This window comes from Gallus gallus, chromosome 1, assembly GCF_016699485.2.
Source record: "Gallus gallus isolate bGalGal1 chromosome 1, bGalGal1.mat.broiler.GRCg7b, whole genome shotgun sequence".
In the NCBI taxonomy this organism is placed as follows: Eukaryota; Metazoa; Chordata; class Aves; order Galliformes; family Phasianidae; genus Gallus; species Gallus gallus.
This window is the reverse complement of record NC_052532.1, coordinates 35640164-35661961: the sequence shown is the minus strand read 5'-3', so window position 1 is coordinate 35661961 and position 21798 is coordinate 35640164. Positions and strand designations below refer to the sequence as shown.

The window sequence follows — 21798 nt, the reverse complement described above, 5'->3', positions numbered from 1 at the left end:
CCCATTTAGATGAAAACAAGCTTTGCTAATCTGAATGTCTAACAATTGCAATATTGTATATTAATCTTCCTTTTAAAATATCTCAGAGAAGATCCCAAAGCAGAGCCCTGAGGCAATAAGTGGGGCCTGTGGCAGTGTCCTCACTAGAGGCCGAAGTGTGGTCTCTGACTTAATGCTACCTCAGGCTGTCGGTGCAAGGGTGTTGCAGAGCCCTTTTGATGAGACTTCTTGCAAGGCCCCATACTGGGATGGTCACATTTGATTCTTAAGGGGTTAAAATGTGGAAGAAGTCTATCAAAAATCTTCTCAACCAGTGGAACATTCAGAGGAACACAACACATTAGACAGGCTACCCATTGCACACTGGGATCACAAGTCCGTTTAACTACACCATTGGTGAAGAAAGGACTTCAGTCCCAAAGAAATATCTTCACAGCACGAGACTCAGGGTGGAATAAAATTCAGACTTTAATGGGTGTAGGAAGGTATCGAGGTTGCATTTTAGTAATACTGAATCTCTTCACAATGCCCAGAGCACACAGTGTAGTTTAAAGGGTGTCTAAAAAAAAAAAAAACATTGAGCTGAGGAGCACAAAGCAGGCTATTTTGTATGCTGTAATGTATTGAATATGACATGATTTATGCAAAAAATCTAAGGTCTCACTACTGGCGGTGGATGAGATGCACATGAACTTACCAAGAATGGAGAGAGATATTTACTGGAACGATTCTTCTGCACGGCCACCCTACACAAAAGCAGCTGCCGATTACTGCATTCCTTCATTCCTTGGCTCAACGATTGAAATGGGGTGAGTGGCACAATGGTCCCTACTGACACCAGCAAGATTGCCACGGCTGCAGCCCCCACCTCCACAGCTGAGGGATGTGAGCTGGTACCAGTGACTGCTGCAGGATCTTCACTGGTCCCCAGCGGCCAGTCTTGCCTATTTGCACTCATCCAGACAGCTGCCTCAAGAACTGCATTTTGTAACACGTAGTTAAGACCATTTCCATTGGGAGAATATGATAAAGAGACATGGGGCTCAGGGATAGGATATTATTGTGAGTGGGGAAGGTCAAGATTGGAAAGGGTGTTGCTGGGAGGGGACGGGCAGGCTGGTGTTGATGGGAGGATGTCTTCAGCATTCCCTGTGCTCATACAGATTGCGCATCCACAGCACATATTGTCTAATTAATAACTAGAGAATGCCTGGGGGGAGTGCTCGCAGATGTTCTCTGAGTACAAGACAGCACCTGAAGACAGTGACAGACTTCTTAATAATTTTCCTCTTACTATGGCTTCTCCATACACCACCAAACAGCTATTCCTTTGTTCAAGTAGCAGATGATGGCTCAAATTAGTCCAGATTTTTGAGAATATAAACAGGAAGTGATCTGAAATGGGGTATGGCTTTTAATTGACTAATAATCCAGGTGAGGAAGCTGGAATGGTCAGGATCTGTGAAAGGGTAAAGAAGAGTTAGTTATACACAATAACCCTTGTTGTAAAGAAATACTGAGAGTCTATAGGACCACCCGGGGTGGTTGGGATCTATATTAGACTGCAGTGATGGGCCCGTCAGTTTATAAAGCGTTGAGTTTAAGCACTTGTGACATGCTCTAGCACAATACAAGTCAGTGTGTGTAAATATCATCCATTTGGCCTTGGAAAACAAACAGATGTTTTCTTGTTTTTATTTCTCCTATTTTTTCCAGTGCTGTTCGCCTTCTACTACAAGGAACAGTGCTTTGTACGGGTTCCTTTTCTCATATTCAACCTTTTCAGAAATTATTTCATTCTGGGGAAAAAAAAAAAACAACTGTAAATTACTCAAGAGAAAAGATAAACCCATAGACTATAATTTATTTTACTCTAATTACCAGGGGAAAAAAAAAAGAATAAATATTATTAAATGTGAGAACAATTTTTAATTAGAAGCCAACATCCTCATAAATGCATACTGAGATTCCCTCTGCCCTTCTGTATCAGTGTTGCCTCCCTGCACTCCTCGCCTCGGGTTTGGCCCACGTCCTTTTGCAGTTCTTGCTCTTAGGAAAGCTGAATAGCTTTGTTTGACTTGTCTACTGAGATGCACCCAGACAATAGTGTGTAGTGCATGGTATGGCAGACAAAGCAATAGCTGTTCTCATTAACCACAAGGCTGGGAAGGGGAAGAGCACCAGCTACAGGTGAGACTTTCAGACACCCTGTCGTGCCTTGGAATTAAATGAGGTTTGACCACCTGAGTCTTTCTAACACTTTTTAAAGTTTATTTATTTATTTAGAAACCATCTCATTCTGCTTCCAGGAGTAGCTTTTCCATTATTACAATTTTTTGCCTGAAGGGCTCTCTAGATGTACAGCATTGAGCAGGCTATCCTTCTCCCCCTACCCTCACCCTAAGCTCAAGCCAGCTGCGTGCAGATGCCCAAAGGGCTGCAGCCAAGTGTCCAGCATAGCAGCCTGGCTACCTGGCTCCTGACCCCAGTATGAAATGGAGCCCGGTGCCCAGCTGTGCCATCCCACTGTGGTCCTCAGAAGAGGCATCTGGAGATGGAGAGCTTCCTGAGTGACCCAGCTGGTCCAAAGGAAAAGGTGCTGTTTTCTGGCATCCTCACCCTTCGTTCATCCCTTCCATGCCCTTCTGAGGGACACATTGTGATTCCTAACATTTCTGTTTTCCTGGCAAGATAGTAGGATATATGTGCATGCATACTGCACATTTCCTATGTGTAACACCTACTTACCTACTTTATTTGGCAGGCTGGCTGATACTGAATTCCTCTATGGGGAAGAGTGGCCCTGGGAAGAGGAGAAGCATCATAGACAACATTCAGTGCTGAGAAGAGTTAAGAGATTTCTCAGCGTTCATGAGGGCCCCTCATCCCCCACTCACCGGCGCTACAACCGGCAGACGAGTGAGAACTCGGTGTTCTTCCCCGCAGATGAAAAGGGACACATCAGGCGGCTGCAGGAAATGCATACTAGGGGGAGACATTCTACCTCCAGCTTCAAGAAGAAACACGAAGGAGCTGACCGAGGTAGCAGATTTCACAGTAGCAGGGATCTAGGACCTATAAGTGAAACCTCCAGGAATGAGGCACTGCTCAATGACAGTGATACCTCATCTGAGACGAACAAGCCAGTTCCTGAGGTCATCATCTCTAAAGCTGAGGAAAAAGCACCTGATGTGCTGAGCAAGCCAGCTCTGCAGGCAGAGAGTGCCGAAGTCACGCCAGAAGAGAAGCTCCAAAGGAGCCTAACCGAGGCAGACATGTCTCTTATGGACCTTTCCTTATTCCCTCCAGAAGTGACTGCACACATCCCAGATACTGAGATGCATCAGTCACTGCCTAGCATGATAAGGGAGCCCAAACAGGAAGCCCACAGTAGTAACATAGCTGGTCTCATAACAGATCATGAGAGAAACCTTCAGCGATGGAGCTTACCAAGCTTCCATAGTCCCAGTATGGTGCCCGGTGCTGACTCTGCACCTCCTGTAACAGATGCTGCAACATCTTCACAACCAAGGACTATGGTAAGTGATGGAAAAAGCATTACTTCTGCTGCTGCTCCAGAGACATTTGAAATGCACCACCTATTGGATAACCTGGATACCAAAGAAACAGCCATAGTAGAATTTTCTAATGAAAAAAGTAAAAGAAATCCTTAACAGTTCTTCTGATTCTGGTTGAGCTTCCTGTCTTTTCTTGAAAGTGGTTCTCACAGATGTTTGTTGGAAGGTCCAGAAAGGCAGACATGATGCTCAGACAAGTCCTGAGCAAGATTCAACAGAGAATTCAGGCACCTAAACATGAGGCACTGCAATATTTCAAGCCACTTGGTCACTGGTTTCATATTTGTGACCCTGTGAGGAAAACCCTTATGGAGAGGACTGAAAGCCTCAAAAATGGATACAAACCAGCCAGCGCACATGGCAGTGAGATGTGCGGGCTTGCCTACAGGAAACACTAAGGTGAAGAAGAGCAGAGGTGTCTTTTTCCACTTTACATGCAGCTTGAATATTGCCATGTAATCTAATGCCTTCAGATTTAAATGTATAACATCCTTGTAAGACAACCAACACTTCTGGTTTCTAGTCAAGGAGCTGGAAGAGGAGTTTTGGGCTCAAATCCCTCCTCAGCACGCTAAATTCTAATACTTAGAGGAATGCTTGTATAAATCAGGCACCTTACTGTGGCTTGTGGGGGCAAGAGCCTGCTATGCTCCTACTGAAGTATGCCACTAGAGACTGGAAAATAAAAATGAAATACTTCATATTATAACTCCATTAAGAAAAATGGAAGAGGCAAAACTTCTGATCAGCCAGGCATGGGAGGTATGAGTCTTTGTCTGTACTCCTAAGAGCACATATATAGCTTATCCAGGGCCCTCTCTCAAGAAGGAGAGCATCAGAGGTAACTGACCTGAGGTCTCCACTCATGGGGAGCTGCAGCTGGCAGCACAGGCATAGGAAGGATTTTAAGCAGTTGTGGAGAAAATCTGGTCTACCATCTAGCTCTGTCAGAACAGACCAGGAGCTGAGGAACTGTTCTTCCCTCTGGAAGGAGATTTAAGCCAGAAACTGGAAATAACTCTGCTTTTAATATAAAAATCCCACAGATACACACTTAGAGTCCAGTCCCACCACGCCTCCTCAGTATCTTCCTTCACACAACTTTCACCAGGGAGTGGGAGCAGCCTGGCCAGCAGGTCAAGGGAGGTGATCTTGCCTGTCTGCTCTGCACTGGTGAGACCTCATCTGGGGTACTGTGTCCAGATGTGGAGTTCTCAGTACAGGAGAGATGCAGACCTGTTCGAGCGTGTCCAGAGGAGGGCCACAAAAATGATCCAAGGGATGGAACACCTTTCCTACAAGGACAGGCTGTGAGAGCTGGAGCTGTTCAGTCTGGAGAAGAGAAGGTTCCGGAAGACCTGAGAGCGGCCTTACAGTATCTAAAGGGAGGTATAAGAAGAAAGAGGACAGATTCTTCAGCAGGGTCTGTTGTGAGGGGAAGTGGTTTCAAACTAACAGACATTTAAGGGTCCCTTTCAACTCAAACAATTTTATGATTCTACGTTCATCCCCAAAGCTCAGACACCAGCTGATCTGTCTCAGCATAGCTCAGCCTGCAGAAGCCTTCCCAGATTCTCACTGTCCAGCTCTGTTCATCTTCCATCATTTTCTTCTCAGCATGGCCACTGCTGAGAGCACAAACTGATGCTATCCACCAGACTTCTGTGTATCTCGTGAGCAATGACTTTGCTGCCACTTCCACTCACTCTGCCTGCACTCCTGCCCCAGTGAGAGTGCTCCTTCAGTGGTGGGCAAGGGGGGCCATACAGTAGCCACTGGGTAGTTAAGCTTCAGTTAGGTCCCACAGAGGTATCTATTACATACTGAAAGATGTTAGGTTAGGGTTGACAATTCTGAAGTTCCACGGTCCATTCTGCAGTAAACAAACAGTATTTCACACGTAGCAGGCCAGCTCCAAGTTAGTTATAATATTCCATTCATTAGCTCACAAAGAAACTAGTGCTGGGATGAATTATCAGAAAAACTTCCTCGCATTTAGTCTATCTCACTGTTGCAAACGTCTTCAGACTCTGACTTATATTAAATTTTCTTTTGGGATGATGTGCTCCCTTCAGCACTTCTTCTGGTAAGCTATTTGCCTTAGCATAGTAAACGGACAATTTCAGCAACCCCAACAATTCACAATTCATGTTCACTGGCATAGAGAATGTAGAATTATTGCATGAATAAAGGCATTTTGAGAAACACAGATGTCTTGACTGTATTGAACTGTCAAGAAACACTTCTGGCAGAGATGTGGACTACCACGCAAGTCAACTTGTTGTCTACCTGGAACAGAGAGGTAAACCTACAGAGCTCACAAAGACTGAGGAAGTGATGGGAGCAACGTGGTTTTCTGACATATTTATACACCCCGACCCTATCAGGTGATGTCAAATAGGATGAGATGCATCAGAATAAAGAGAGGGACAGTCCCTGAATGCTCATTATGATTTTCCACTTATTTCTAAGATGCATTTATGCTCCATGCTAGGATTCACAGAGCCAAGCTGTCAGCGTGCTGTAGAGACACATCCCACTGCCTTTAAAATCCTCAGTCATAGACAGCAGATCTCTAACGTTTCCTACAATTTCCCATTCAAGGAAGATATACGTATTTTGGAAATAATGGAAATGTACCTGAACTGTAAGTCAACTGCACAACAGGGAAAACAAAAAATACTGGCTGCTGCTAAACGATTGATACCTCTTCGTAGATGCTTTCTTTGCTTTCTTTGGTTGATGACAAAAAAAAAAATGTTTTCCAAATAAAGAAGTTTTCTTACGGCCATTCTTCTCTAAGAATGATATGCATAAGGAGGAGATAAGGCAAGGAAGGCATGAGATAAGTGCTAACTTCATATGGTTTAAACTTTCCCACAAAAAGAAACAAATGGCAGATGAGTTGCTATTGCCGTAGGCTGATAGCTGTGGTATCAAAAGTCCAACATAATGTAGTTGCAAATATAGAGTTGTAAAAACACACACCAGAGAGAGAAAATATTTCATATCTGAAGGCAAAATCAACACCTCTGAGATACCTACACAGAAACCACCCCACTCTGTTAATACTTACCAAGTCTTCCAGCTGAAGCCTTACATCTCAGACCCACGATGGTAACCCTGCCAAGATCCCAGCAGACACTGTGCTGCCTGCGTGCAGAGCTCATCCAGACAACTCCTCATGGCTGTCGGTCTCTATCCCAAGGACACCAAAGCTTCATGGGTTCCTAGTTGCCCTACAGCTGTGCCCAGGCCATGGGCTCCACTCAGCTGGTGCCCATCCACATTACCGAGACTGTACCCAATGCCTGGTGCGGAGGCTGCTCCAACACCACCAAAGGTGAATACTATCCATATATACCACCACTGTAGCCTCTCTCCTGGCCCCACCTCACATCAGGCCCAGCTGTGAGAGGAGGTGGAAGATAGCACACCATTTGGGCCTGATGGAGAGAATTTGATCCTTCACATAGAGGCCTTCAAGTCATGGCCTTTCTCACCACCCTCACTGGAGGCTTTCGACACACAAGTATTTCAGGTCTGGGGAGAGAAGAACAGCACAAGCATGTCCTAACTCTTTCCCCCAGGCTGCCAAGTAAGCTGTATATTTAATTGCTGCTGACCCTCTCAACCCCCTCAGAGCAGGTGGCCCTGGCATGGCAGAAGCCACTGCAAGGAAACAAAAACCAAGGCAGCATTGAGTCCAAAGCATATTTCATTTGGTTAAGTTTTATTCACATGTACAGAGGCGGCAGCAGTTTTAACAATCAAAAGAAATATTCTGGTAGGTATTTAGGTAAATCTTCTTTGGCTCAATCAACTGCAGAAAGTTCAGCAACTCCCCTTGTGTGGACTGCAGTCTGGTTTTTGCAATGCAAATAGATACCCTGCGCCCAAAAGGTCAGAATCAAGTGACACTGAACACCAAGACCCTGAGGAGGAGAAGTAAGAAGTCAAGAGAACAAACCTAGGGAAAGAGTAGGTTTGAGAGAGCTGTAAGCTGTCTGCAAGGAAGAGTGTCAGAAAGTGTGGTGGTGACTCAGGGATCAGTCCAACTCCTCTTCATATGGATTGGTTGGAGCAAACCCAACAGAATGTACATGGCAGGAAGGAGACAAGGTTGCCGAAACAAGAATCTAACAAGGAAAATGAAGTCAGTGGGGAAATGAGATGGAAATGGCATACAGGAATAAAAAAGGGTACAAACAAACCAGACTGGGATTAGCTTCACCCATTTCTAACTGCGATGGTCTCAGTCTTATGCTGTTCAGCATTTTCATCCTTCCTGCCCTCTTGCAGAGCAGCATGACGTACTCAGATGAGCTCTCTTCATCGAGAGCTGCGGTGTTCACCAGTTATTCAGGAAGAGCGTGTATCTCAGTTGTAAATATATAGATATTGAACCGAACTGTATAATTTGGGACAAGGATTTCCCTGAGCACTTAAAACTTGAGGAGGAGGTCTGCATTCTGGTTCAGTTTCACCTTTAGTCCTTTTTCACAGGTCTGCTCAAAATCGTTATATCAGCATCCATGCTGATGCAGAACGAATGCTATTACAACCCACTAATAATCGTCCCTGTGAGCAGATTTTGCAAATCCCACTCTATCATTTCCACGGTCAAAAATGCAGTAAAAGGCAGACATAAAGACATCTCCTAAAATCCAGAGCGGACCATTGTGAGTTGGGATGTCAAGAGACTGGAAGCCACTCATGCAGAAGGTTTGGTCATCGATGGACTCCTAGAAGAGAAAGAACATCTCCTCGCAGTGGCTCTTCTGGCCCTGACCAGGAGCAGAGAGCCGGGAGAACACGAACCTTCACGACGTATTGCTCCGCTGTCAGCTTGTAATCGTGGTGCCCAATGGTGAAGCTGATGTGGGGCAAGCTGGACAGTCTTCTGCAGTCTACAAGAAACTGTATGCAGTACACTGGTTGGCATGTGATTGATTTGCCTTTTTTAAAATATTGCCCTTTGCATTCAAGCCTTTTGCCACTGCTAATGGTGAATTTACTGCAGAGGAACATTAGGCCAACTCATGGTCCAGCACTGCTCGCAGGTCCTGCACTGGGTCATAGCAGCTGCACCAAAGCACCCATGGGCTCTGAAAAGCACTGCATACCCTAAAAGGACAAGGTGCAGGGGCATTCTGATGTCCCCCATGTACAAAACCAAGTTTGGGTCCCACAAGTAAGAAGAGAAGCAAGGTGTGCTGAGCGGAACCCCTCCAGGTGTGGTAGGCTGTGGTAGGGTCCTGGAATTGCCTCCAGCCCATGCAGTGCATTATTGAAGGTAACATCACTGCTTTAGGAGAAAAAAAAGGGACCCACTCAGAAAGCTCACAAGGAACACGGCACTTTATATGTTTATACTTTCATATATTCATACGTTACCCTGCACTGGAGTGGGATTTAAAGAACAGAGAAAGGACAGAATGCTGGCACGTCCATTAATTTCTATAAATAATGCATTTGCTTACAGTAACCCAGCAGATCATTTCCTGGCCTCAAAGCTATTTCACCAACCACGCAGCGTGTGAAATGGCACTGCACAATGCTCCAAGCCCAGAGGGATCTTTGAGGCAAACTGTAGCATTTAAAGTCATTTTGTTAGGGCCTTCCTACAAAGAAGGCGCAATTTTTGCTGTTGTTAAATCAACTTAATCAAAATATAGCTGTAAATCTTTTGAATACCAAGCAGGTGTCATGCCATTAGAGCAAGATAAACCACGGGGTAGAGAAGATAAGGGTAAGAGAGCCAGCATAGTGATTTGCAGGATATGAGACGCAAGACATAATTCATTTACATCGTCAGTACATGCAGAGCAAATTAATCCTTTCTGGAAGGAGATAAAAGTTCTGATAAAATCAGTGATGGATGCACCTGCTTACATCAGGATAAATTTGAGCCAACACGCTCAGCCCGCCTGTGTTTTAAAGAAACAGTGACATAAGGAATGTCTTTTAGGTTTGTTTATACAGAATCTGAGATGTCAGCATTGGAATAAATAGCCTTATGCTGAAATGACGCATTCCTTGTTTATATATTATCAATGTAACTACTTTGAAATTACCTATTTTATCTATATCCATGAGTAGGTACTGTTATAAAAACAACCTGTTATCAAAACAAACTCTTTAACATGTGTCTGAAAACTTCAATGAAAATGAAAGCTAAGGTTTAACTGGAAAAGAAGCCCGAAGCCTCATCTGCTACACAGAAGCTTCTCCAGGTCTCCCCCTCCCAAAGGGAGGCAGATTAAAGCTCGCTTTCTCTCTGAACTTTGCTTCACACACGGGGCAAAAGGAACACTTAATTCTCTCCAAAGTGCAGTGTTGTCATGATCGAGACAACTGTGGAGTCACCCAGAACTGCAGGCGGTGGTTTTACTTGCAGTACTGGAGTGTGGCAGGGTAGAAATTGACTGTGGGAGTCAGCCAAAGGTCAGCAATAATGCACGGAAAAATAAGCTGCCTCCTTCCTGGAGCTGGGTCGGATTAGCCATCGCAGGCTCACTGTCTCAGTGCTCTAGATATTGCCAGGGCTTGGAATAGTAACAATGGGAAGATATAAAGGGTGGCAGAGAGACATCCCTGCTGAGAGGGCAGTGACCAGCCCAACCTCCAGCAGCCTCAGCTCGTGTCACCCCCAGGGAGAAGTGTGGGGAGCCGGGAGTACAGCTGTGTGGCTGGAGAAGCCATGAAGCGACAAATCCCAGCCACCTCAGCTGACTGGAAGAGGTGGAGGTGCTCCTTGGAGGAATGGCAGTGAGGAAGGGGAGTGCTGGCTGGGATGCAATAGGAAAGAGATATCAAACAACGAGGAAACACAAGAAAAGCATTGAGCAGAGAGAGCAAGAGGCAGTGAAGTCTGTCCTGTACTCCTGGGGTTCAGCTATCCAGAGCCAACGTTGTGAGCAACCTGGACATGTCCCTCCCAGGAGCCCTGGCATGAAGCCTCCTGCTCCGCTGAGGTCCATCAGCAGAGTCACTTGGGACCATAGTTAACACACCTTTCCATTGCCATTTCTTTTTAATGTTGACTGGGATGGCCATCAATTCCTTCCAGCTCTGGGGAGCCCACAGCTACAGCTGGGGACTTGGCAAGGCAGTACTATTCTCATTTTCCAAAAGAAAATTACCTTTCAGAAAAAATGTGGAGTACAGAACAATTCCTTAAACAGATGCCCCCACTGTTTCCTTACACACCATCACTGAAGAGAACTGGAAAGGAAGTGGACAATGGGAGGAGGGCTGGGGAAACAAGGCAGTTGCATCCAAACCAAACCAGCACAGCACTGAGTTCAGTATTGTCCTAGAGACGAGGCTTTCTCTCAGACCTTTCTCAGCCATTATTTTGGATATTTTCTTCTTCTTCCCACCCTATAAGCTCTTTGCACCAAACATCAGTTTCTCTTTCTCTGGCTGCTTTCTGGTTGCATAGTTTTTACCTCTCCAGAACGCGATGGACTTGCCCCAATGTACTCTTGTAATCGCCTGATCTGTGATGAGGGACCGGTGATAAGAGAAGTGCCAGAATCAACGATGGCTTCGCAGCCATGGGAGCAAAATACCACCCGGCCCTGGATCTTTATACTGCAAGTGGAAAACAAGGCATCTTTAAGCAAATGGTATATACGCTGCGTCTGAAGCAATACACCACTATCTGACTTCAGAGTCAGGGCACAATCTGAAGAACTGGCTGCCAAGCTTTCCCAGTCTGAAAATACAAGAATGTCTTTTACAAATGAGAAACAAAAAGCAGCAGCTCTATGAAGACCCACGTGTGGACCCACTTTTCTCCCAGGACTCCTGCCGTCCCAGTCATTTGCTGATGAATGTCCTCATGGGTCTTCATAGCTTTTATGCAGTACAAACCAAGAGATGTGAACAACTTTGACCAAGGTCCAAAAGAAAGATTAGAGCAAGACCTGGAGCTGGACTCAGTTCCTTGGTGCCTTAGCCACTTCCATGAATAGTCCAACAAAAGGCAGTCTGACCATTATTGAATCATATTAAAGCATTTTAAAATGCCCTCACAGAAACCAGCCATCCATGCCACAGCAGACTCAGAGAGCTGATAGTCCTCAGGCTCGTTACTGGCAAACCTCCTCTTTGAGACCCACAAAGGGGAAACACTACAGCCTCCTTCATCTGCATTGCTGAGCGTCTCTGCCTCTGTGGGCTTTACCTGAGGAGGTGAATTCCACCATGTAGTGCATACATACTTGTTCAGATGTATCTGCCAGTAGCTTTTCTCAGTGACTGGGACCCAGTGAATTGAGCCTTTATAGAGGGAGTGGTCTATGCCCCCCAGGATCAGTTCACCACCATTCTCAGTGTCGTCTCCCCTGGAAGAAGAGCACACATCAGCAGAGGCATGGAAGTGTGTTGGAGTACAGAAACTAGATCTGTCTTAAAAGGAAAAGACAAACCTCTTTAGTGCTTTCTAAATTCAAGCATGGGTGGCTGCACCTGATTATTTCTGAATTGTAACTGAATGTATCTCAATTCAGAACCTCTGAGCACTCTCTGAGAAAATGTACTGTGAGTTGCCAAGGGCTGACAGCAGACACTAGAAACACATTGAGCCAGTTGCTCTCTCCCCTCAGAATTAAATCTAGACAAATTAGTGGAGTTACAGACAGGTTCATATTAGAGAGCAACATTTTTCTTCTTAAATGTAGCCACTTGGGTGTAGCATTGCATTTCCATTCATCTCCATTGGTGAGAGGGAAACCTCCAGCAGGTCAGTACACTTCAAGTTTGAGTTAGGAGCTCTTCTTTTGTCCGTGAGCAGCTACAACAACAAATATCTGTCCAAAAACTGGTGGTGTCCCCCCCACTCCAACATATTTTCCTTTTTACTCCATTTTTTCCCATTGGAAAATCGAAGGAAAAAAAAATTAATGAAATGAGAGCAATTACTTTCTGGAACTGAAGATTTACACAGATGCTCCATTGCCTCTATCAAGAACTAAAGTGCATTTGTGTCTTGCTTGGCCCTGCCACTGCTAGGACTGACCGCTTCAGGTAGAAGGAGAAGACTGGCTCCTCTACCAGCTTCTGGTTCATGATGCTGTCAAACACAGGCAGAGCGTTGCCCACTGCTAGGGAGGGGTAACCCAGGCCCAGGACGCCGTCAAAGTGGGCAAGGGCAAAGGTCATTCCTGGCTCAAACACCGACTCGCCGAAGTCCTGTCCCTTGATGGAGATGTTACTGATCTGTCCAGTAGGAGAAAAAGAAGAGGTGAAACGAAAGACACTATCAGTGCCAATGAATTAGGCACATTTCAGACTCGATATCCAAAGCCCCACCGGGCCGGAGTCTCACCTGCAGCGTGTCCTTGGCTGCAATGCCCAGAAGCTGCCCACTGCCATACTGCAGGGAGAAGGGTTCCCCACCGTGCTCATATGAATCTGACAGAAAGGACTTGAACCTCTGGTGCACCCCTGCACAAAACAGATCACATCTGCACCCCAAGGGAAGGGCCAGGCCGTTCACCTGCTCCCCATATAGAACTGGCTGTGATCCCGGCAAAGCAGCTTTGACTTTCGGTGTGAAGAAGTTGTCAGTAGAGGCATTGTTCCCCTGCAGGCACCCCATTTTTTCTGCTCTCAGAATACCTCAGGGATTATTTTTGGTTTGTAACTCCCCGGGTCCATTTTCATGCCTTCTGCTTGATGCTGCCCACCCTGTCTGCCACCAGCACAGGGAGGAGCAGGCCAGCAAGGCTTTAGGGCTACTCCAGGCCCTCCCCCCCACAAACCCCTGACAATTTCAGAGAGCAACACCTTGGCCCTTGCCAAATTTTGCCCACACATGGCGTTATTAAAAAATCAAATGCCAGTTAGATCTGTGCTTGGCTGTGGCCGATTTACCCAGGATGTTGGGGGTGCAAGGAACAGGAAAGTTTCTTACTGCATGCTTCGCTGATGCAATAAACAGAAGGGACCCAAAAATTGGAGGAGCCGGTGTCAAACACCACGGTGAAGCTCTGAGGCGGTGTGCCAACACTGATGACTCCGTAGTACTGAGCCTGGGAAGGACAACCCAGTCAGCCCCACTGCCGAGGTAGTGAACCCATGGTTTCCTTTGGGCCTATTGCAATCAGCAGCTATGAGCAAGTCAGAAACAAATTCTGTTCCACAAACTGTATCTGGTGTACTGAGTAAAGTTCATCCCATGGTTAAAGGAACCACTGACCGTCCTTGGGCATCAGCTGAAGATAGAGATATCTGTGGACACGTGATTGCTGAAGTGAAGAGCTTATCAACACACAGCATGCAATTGTCTGAGTGCCCGTATCTGGCCATGAAAGAGCACTTTAACATTAAGAGACCTATTTATAGGATGAAGCATTTCTGGAATTCAAAGGCACAAGTCTTTTGTAACAATAAAAAGTATTTGAGTATGTATCTTCAAGTGTATGCTTGTTAATTAATACACTGAATACAGTTTGTGACCCTGGAGTTTACAGTCTGAACAAGATAACCATAATGCAAGCACACGTGCTGGGTAATAGAATATTCAGCTGTACAGCAGGGAGTTGTTTCTTTCTGTATCAAAACTATATCAATACTTTCTGTATATAAACTGAGGCAGCTCTCTGTCACTTTGGTCAAAACAGAAAAAGAAAAAGAAAGAGAAAAAGGAAAAGAAAGAAGAAAGAAGAAAGAAGAAAGAAGAAAGAAGAAAGAAGAAAGAAGAAAGAAGAAAGAAGAAAGAAGAAAGAAGAAAGAAGAAAAAAGAAAAAAGAAAAGAGAAAGAAGAAAAAAGGAAAGAATCCCAGAAACTTGCAAAAAACCCCCCACAAAACTGTTACAGATGCAAGCTGGATATGCTGGGGAAGTGGCTTTTGTTTAATTATTTTGATAAGTCTAAGAGCAGGACAAAAACTTTCTGCCTTTTTTCTTCTTCACTCACATCTCCAGCTTATCTGAAGACTTCTTCATGAGCCTCAAATGTCAGAAAGCTCCTTCTGAATAATTCAGCTTCCCCCCACTGCCCACAGCAGCCTCTACAACATTTCTGCAACTTTGCCTTTCTTTAGACAAACATAACAGATGAACCAAAGAAAGCAGAAGACAGATCAACAAAACAGACAAAATGCTAAAACCAGAAGGGACAGTTTATAGAATGGCTGACCTGCTCACTTACCTGTCTCAGATCCAGTGAAATTCAGATTTTTCCTCTCTCAGTGTAGAGACGCAGGTCAGTCTCAAATATGTAACACACATTAGGCTCAGCAGATAAAGCAAAAGAATAAAAGCTCTACTTGGGCCCTCGTTATCACTGATTTATGACTCCAAGTGATGAAATAAATGAGATCTCAGGGATCCGTTATAACATGTAAACATACAAGATTCTGATAAATCTGAACTAATCAGATTCTGCCCAGTCTTCACCCAAGATTGATAGACGCAAACCTTCCACATTTGTTTGAAGATCTGATGAAGGCCAAAACAGATCTGTACAAAAATTAAACTCATCACAGAACTACCTCTGATAGATTATATCAGTTTTCTGTCAAGGTCCCATGTTAACCTGTATTTACACACGTTGTATTTTGCAGGCCATTAAGCTAATGTTGATAATCTAGTATTTACAAGGAGTCTCCCATCTCGAGTCCTACAATGGGGAGACTCTATTTCAAGTGTTGTCCATTTCAAGTGGAAAAAATCTGCCTTCAGTGGAAGACAGCCCATACGGTTGCGTTACCATAACCGTACTTACATTCATGTAGTCATACAGCCTTTCTGAAGCAGTTCCTACTGACAAAGTGAGATCTGGAGGGAAGCAATACAGGTGTCTCCGAGCGAAAATGTCAGGGTGATGATTCCTCCAGAATTCCTCCAGTTCTCCCTTTTCCTTAAGTTGTGTCTTGATAGATTTGAATCGAACGAGTGAGACTCTACACAAATAAAAAACTACATGAAAGCTAACTGGATCTCCTTCCCAGAGTCCTTGTATGCTTTTCTTTGTATCTTTTTTGGAGACCCCAGTAGCAATAATCACTGTCGTACGAGGAGCCAGCTGGAACAGGAGGAGCTAGGGAGGCCCAGCACACTCTTACCGTTGCAAGGCCACGGTGAAGGGGATGTAAAGCACAGTCAGCAGTATGGCTCTCATGGCTTCAGCTGGCCCCGAGTCCAACAACGTTCATTTCCTCTGAAGTCCCTTTTTTATACCCTGCTGTGAGCAGGGAGCTGCTCGCCAGGTCAATCAATCAGAGGAGGTCAGAGCTCTGGCAGCAAGTAGACAGATTTGTTCTCAGAGCAACCACTGGATTGAGCAAATATTGGTGCCCAGAGAAGCTGGGAACAGATAGCCAGGGCACAGTCTAGACCAAAAATATATTTACTGACAATCATTAGTATCTTTCACGTAATTATAATAAATGGGGGAATCTTGGCTCCTGTTAGCACGGGAGAGAGAAGGCAGCCCAAGGAGCTGCCTGCTTCCCTCTGCATAAGCTATTTTTCAAGCCTGCTTTAAAGACAAGAAGGCCAGGAGTGTCAAAGGCAGAGAGAGAAGACAGAACACACAACTGACTCACTTCTACGTGAAGCAGGACTGAGCACATGGGCACTTGGTTGGCTGGTGAGAAGCCATCCTCTAACAACTGAAAATTAATCCCCTATTTACACAAGAGCTCCGGCCCAGATATAATTATGATTGCCACCCCCCCAAAAAAAAAACATAAAGGGGTCTTAAAAGTAAAAAAGATGACAAAGCAATAAACAGCCAGTAGTTTTCTTGGCTAACGCTACTTTGATCCGGAGCTCTGTTGTGTGCATTCAGAGCAGCTCACCTGGACTGGTTTCCCCACTGTTCCTGGCTGCTCCCAACCCACCTGGCACCAGAGCTTACCTCAGGGTGGCAGGAAAGCAATGGTACTAAAAAGAGTGTGATGTGATGGACAGCAAAGAGCAGCCCACCAGCCCCCTGGGAGGGGGCTTAGCACCCAGCCTGCTTCCTTATGGGACTGTATGAGCCTTTGGAATCTGAAAGCACATGATAAAGAATGAATGACAAAACCAGGCCAAGATAAGGAGTCATCACCTGCTCTACGGGTGATGTTCCAATGAAGAAATAAGAACAAACATACAACACAGGTGAGCGAAGAAGGGATCTAAATGCCAGCCATAGATTTAAAATAAATCTGTATCAAATGATTTGCAGCAATTAGTGAGGACATTTCTCAAAACTGTTCCTTTGAGCCTCTTGCTTTAATACATCGGGCTGACCAAAGAGAGGGCTTTACAATGTAGAGCTCTCAGAAAGCAGCAGCACTGCTCACCAATCCCCCCCGCACCCTCCATGCACAGTAGAGCCCTCTGCTGCAGCACTGTCACTTTGACAGGAGCAAGGCAATGTCTGTGCTGAGCACCTTTATCGCTTGAACTTTTCCTCAAATGCCACGAATGCTTCTGGGCAGTCACTACTGCCCATGCTGTAGGGCACGAGGAGCAGCTCCAGAGATGCAAAGTGACTTCCAGAGCACTGCGGTGGGTCTGCAGAGGGGACTGTCTCTGCCTCATGTCCTCCATTGAGTCAGTGACTCTCAGAATGTCCAGGATCGTTCATTTTATTGCAAATGCAGACCTTTATTATCCCACAACATGAAGGTTATTTTTCCCAAGCACTGATCTCACATTGTGTTCCAAACAGACCTTCGCTGAAGCCAACAGAGGTACAAAATGCAGCAATAAAAGGTCACTGTGACTTTTTTTGATAAGCCGGAATAATTATTAAGCTACAGTGCAGAAAATCACAAAGAAACAGTTTTCTGAAGTCTAAAAGATTCATTAAGTAGAAATAGCTCGAGTAGAAAAATACATCTACACAGATGTGTCTATAGACATAACATATATTGCATATTTCTCTCCATATGGCTTATTAAGAAAACTGTATCTAAACCACATAATTACAGCTTCTCACCTATAGGCTGCTGTGCCGTGCGACCAGCAGCTCTCGGAGGGGATTTGCCTATGGGACATGTCTTTGTTGTGGGTGTGAATTCTACCCAGTAAATTCTACACAGTATTTGTACCAAACGCCTTTGCAGGTGGTCACACAAGGAGTCTCTGTTCCCCAGCTCCACATTCCACCTGGCTCCTCAGCACCAGTGCTATGGCATCAGGCTGTAGTACTCACCCTTCTCCATCCCCAGCTGTCCTTTCTGCTGCGCTCCTGCAAACCTCCGTACACTTCGTGCCATTGCTTCAGTGCAGACCCCAGGAAACACCCTCCACCCTATACCCAACTTGCATGTAAGAGCTGATGTACATTTAAAAGCAGGTGATCAGAGATCTCCATATCACCAGATCCAACTGCAGATCGTGAGGCCACCTAACCTGTTTGACATCGCTTTTTTCTCAACCTCCTGTTTGCCCTGCCTTTTGCTTTTCCAAGGATACGTGGCTCCTGGCACTCACATCTGTGGGTTGTGTAGCACCTGACCCCCAGAAAGGGACTGCGAGTTGCCTGAAGAAAACAGCCTCCCTGAAGTAGAGCAAGTGTGGAAAATGGCAGCACTGGGCTGCAGAGGGCAGAGGACCAGCTGCCGGGCAGGCTGCTTCCCTGCCTGACACAGCTCTGGGAGGTACAGCAGAGCCATGGCCTGGTATATGCACACCCACAGCAGTTTCCCACCAGGCCTCAGCCTGGGGACAGCCATCACACAGTTGGAAGGCGGCAGGAGAGCAGCCTGGGCTGCCTGTGATCGCGTGTGTGAAGCGGGGATTCAGGCGAGATGTAAAGCAGAACCCAAGGAGAAGGCCCTGCATGGCTCAGGGTGCCAGGGGCTATAGTAAACGTGGCTACATTAGAACATAAACACTGGAGCAGCTAAAGATAGCCATTTGCCAAGGATTCGTGTGAAAGGTTCCAGATAAGCACTGGGTGGCAGGTTACACTGCTCAACTGTGTATTTGGCACCTTGCGAGGCAAGTCCACAGAAGTGCCACTCGTCTGCAAAGTCGGTCAAGTCCTGACAGGTATTTCAAACAGCAATTCGATCACAGCCAACATTTCTGCTGAAAATTTAATTAACGTTGTGGTAGAAAAATTCAGTCTTCCGTCGTGTTTCCTTTCTGCAGCCAATCCCCAGCACCGTGCCAGCTGCACAGACCGCACCGCCACAGCGCAGTGAGGGGGCACTGAAGCGGCTGTTTGGACGCAGCCGGAGGGCAGGGGCAGAGTGCAGGCCGGGGGGTAGGATGGCTGCTGGGGAGCTGAGGGGCGGCGAGCGCTGTGGGACAGGAGGAGGCCTGTGCTGCAGGTCACCACGTCGGCAACCATCACCAAACACTCGTTCCATTATCAGGAACATTTCAGAGCTCTTGAGATTAGCGGCTGGTGCCATGTAAACAGAGCCTTATATTGGGCAGACGGAGTTACCACCAGGCCAGCGCGCAGCGGGAGGAAGCCAAGGCCGGCCCCAGCCCTCGGTCTCCGAACAAAGAAGGACCCGAGATGGGCAACAGCCTGAAAGCCGTTGTGGCTTTTGTACCCTCCGATGAGTGCCAGAAGTACCTCCTGGAGGACCTGGAGGAGATGCCCGTGGACAAAATGGTGGACCTGAGCGGCAGGCAGCTGCGGAGGCTGCCCCTGCACATCTGCTCCTTCAGGGAACTGGTCAAGCTGTACCTGAGCAACAACAACCTGACACAACTCCCTCCTGAGCTGGAGCAGCTGCAGAACCTGCAGATTCTGGCACTGGACTTCAACAACTTCCGAGCGCTGCCGCTGGCCGTGTGCACGCTGAAGCAGCTCTGCATCCTCTACCTGGGCAACAACAAGCTCTGCAGCCTGCCTCTCGAGCTGCGGCTCCTGCAGAACCTCAGGACCCTCTGGATCGAATCCAACTGCCTGCAGCAGCTGCCCGAGGTGGTGTGTGAGCTCAGCCTGCTCAAGACGCTGCACGCCGGCTCCAACGCGCTGCGCACGCTGCCCACCCGCCTGCGGGGCCTGTGCGAGCTGCGCTCCATCTGGCTCTCGGGCAACTTGCTGGCCGAGTTCCCCTCCGTGCTCCTGCACATGCCTTCTCTGGAGGTGATCGACGTGGACCGCAATGCCATCCGCTACTTCCCCAGCCTGGCCCACCTGGCCAGCCTCAAGCTGGTGATCTACGACCACAACCCCTGCCGCAACGCCCCCAAGGTGGCCAAGGGGGTGCGCAGGGTGGGGAGGTGGTCGGAGGAGAGCCCCGAGCCCCGCAAGCGCTCCGGGGCTGTGATTGAAATCTCGCTCAGTGAGAGACCGTTGCCACCTCCCGCCAGCAAAGCTGAGCCAGAAGCTGAGGCCTGCTGATCTCTGCCGGCCCACAGCACGACAGAGGAAGCAACACACAGCGGAGAGCTCTGTTCTTACAGCTGCCCTCTTCTTCCCGGACGATCTGTGACCGCTGTGGTTTTGATGTTGTCAAGTAGCAGTTAGAATGATGGTGAGGGCAGCTGGATGCGGTTCTGCTGGTTCTTGTGCCTGTAAGGTCTGCCTTAGGGGCAGCTGCGTGTGCCGAGGTTTGATGCAGTAGCAAAGAAAACCAAAGCCCTGGCTAAAATGGGAGAACCACAGCTGCAGCAGAGGGAACCCCACATGTGGAACCAGAGGGCTGGGAGCCCACCTCTCCAGGCTCACACAGGAGCTGTAGCTGAGGCAAGCCTACTGACTGTCCAGCCGGGTATGGCTCCAGCTTGCCAAACTCAGACCTCATCAGATTCCCCTGGAAACACACAGAATTTCTATTTTCTAACGCGTGTTTTGCTTTGATTGTATAGCACAGAACAGTTCAACGTGACTTGACGTGTAGCTTTTGATTCCACAGCTGTTTACTGGAAGAGAAGCCCTCTGCCACAGGGCGGGCAGCCCTCGGTGCTGCAGGGCAGCCACGTCCCTCTCCCCATCTCTGCTGTGGTCAGAGCCACCTTCCCAGCACAGCAGGCAGCAGTGACGGCTGGCTGCCCCTGAAACCTTGGAGCCAGTGCTGCTTTGTGACTGCCTAATGTCATTCTAGAAAAATTCTCTGAAAATATATAGGCTGTGTTCACACTTGCTGGCTTGTTAAATGAAGTCTGCATTTGGATCTGGCTGGCACCTACATAAGTGTACTTGCTATATTCGTTACATTAAATAAAGCGCTGCAGTCTCGCTGAACTATCTTACTTTGTAACTAAGTGAATCCTTCCCTTTCCCCAGTCCTTACCTAAACTTTTTCCAACAAGCTATTTCTTTTTACAAACAGGACAAGAATTTGGGGCTTTAACTCAGCATCGATGTTTTGTTTCCTACAGAACTACCTCGGTACTGTTTATTGGGGTGGTGGGAAAATACGTGCTTTCAGCTGCTTCTTGAGGGCTTGCAGTAAGGCAGTACTTATCACTGCAGTAACTTGAAGTCTATTTTGATTTGGAGGAGCGTTCTGTGAGTACATTCTCTTCATTTCAGGCAGAAAAAACATTTGCACAGATAGCTACTTTCCTGATTTCAAATTAACCTTCCTGCTTTGGCAGACAGCCCCTATCATTTGCCAAGGTGCGGCGTTACTCTGGGAAGGGCCAGATGGGTCACGAGCGCAGCCAGCTCCTTTCTGCAGGCTGCCACGCACACGGGGCGCCGCCACTCGTCTCTACTGAGAACCGCCACCAAAACCTACCTGAAGGCTGCTGTAGGAATCACAGACTTCATTGGTGCTTCAGCTCCTGCTAAAGGCACTAAGACGTCTAACAAGGAAAAGCATTACCTTTGCACCAACTACTGCAATAGGAAGGAATACACAGTTCACAACAGAAACGGGGTTAAAGGGGGAGAAAAAAGGGAAAGCAATGCAGTATGGCACAATTTCCCACCAACTGCCCTAAGTTTAATAACAGATACTCACAAAGACAGCCAGCCTGTGTGTGTAACCTAATACACATACAGACTCCTCAATCCAGCATATTGATTCTTCTTCCCAACTATTTCCCTTCGAAGCATCCCATGTTAAATTCACAGTGCAAAAGGCTGCGGTGTGATTTAAGTTACTGTTACGGGCACTGACTAAAATTCCTCTTCAGCTTTTTGTCTTCTTAGCATCAGAAAACAAACAGTACTACTCCACTATCACTAGAACAGGATAACAGCTTCAGAGCCTATTTCTTGGATTCCAAGCCTACGCAGCCAGGACTGGAATAAACTGCTCATAAAAAAATGAACAACGTCAACCTAAAGAAG

The 21798-nt window shown here is 46.8% G+C and overlaps 3 protein-coding genes across 8 annotated transcripts in view; 2 read left to right on the top strand and 1 right to left on the bottom strand.

Moving 5' to 3' along the window:
• Positions 1-6363, top strand: part of BEST3 (bestrophin 3) — a 34009-nt gene extending 27646 nt beyond the window's left edge. For 2 of the 6 annotated variants that reach the window (XM_046938253.1, XM_015281776.4), the window contains exons 8-9: positions 658-809; positions 2765-3679. In XM_046938253.1, the coding sequence (XP_046794209.1) occupies positions 658-809; positions 2765-3674 (1062 nt within the window). In that variant the 3' untranslated portion in view covers positions 3675-3679. Of the gene's footprint in view, positions 1-657; positions 810-2764 lie in introns of all 6 variants that reach the window. The other 4 variants (NM_001199669.3, XM_046938251.1, NM_001397960.1 and 1 more) reach the window with 4 other exon arrangements.
• A 1665-nt stretch (positions 6364-8028) lies between these two features.
• Positions 8029-15747, bottom strand: CTSEAL (cathepsin E-A-like). The gene is given in 9 exon segments (NM_001318427.1): positions 8029-8323; positions 8400-8498; positions 11033-11177; positions 11810-11932; positions 12607-12806; positions 12916-13034; positions 13504-13621; positions 15319-15496; positions 15659-15747. Coding segments are annotated over 9 exon segments (1215 nt in total). The 5' UTR covers positions 15715-15747; the 3' UTR covers positions 8029-8146.
• A 3249-nt stretch (positions 15748-18996) lies between these two features.
• On the top strand, positions 18997-20781 carry LRRC10 (leucine rich repeat containing 10). The gene has a single exon (XM_004937565.5). It carries the CDS (start codon positions 19063-19065, stop codon positions 19897-19899), a length of 837 nt encoding a protein of 278 aa, XP_004937622.2. The 5' UTR covers positions 18997-19062; the 3' UTR covers positions 19900-20781.
• Positions 20782-21798: the final 1017 nt, after the last annotated feature.

Bases quoted from the DNA above. Each gene is read 5' to 3' on its own strand.
- LRRC10 (XM_004937565.5), top strand. From the start codon at position 19,063: ATGGGCAACAGCCTGAAAGCCGTTGTGGCTTTTGTACCCTCCGATGAG.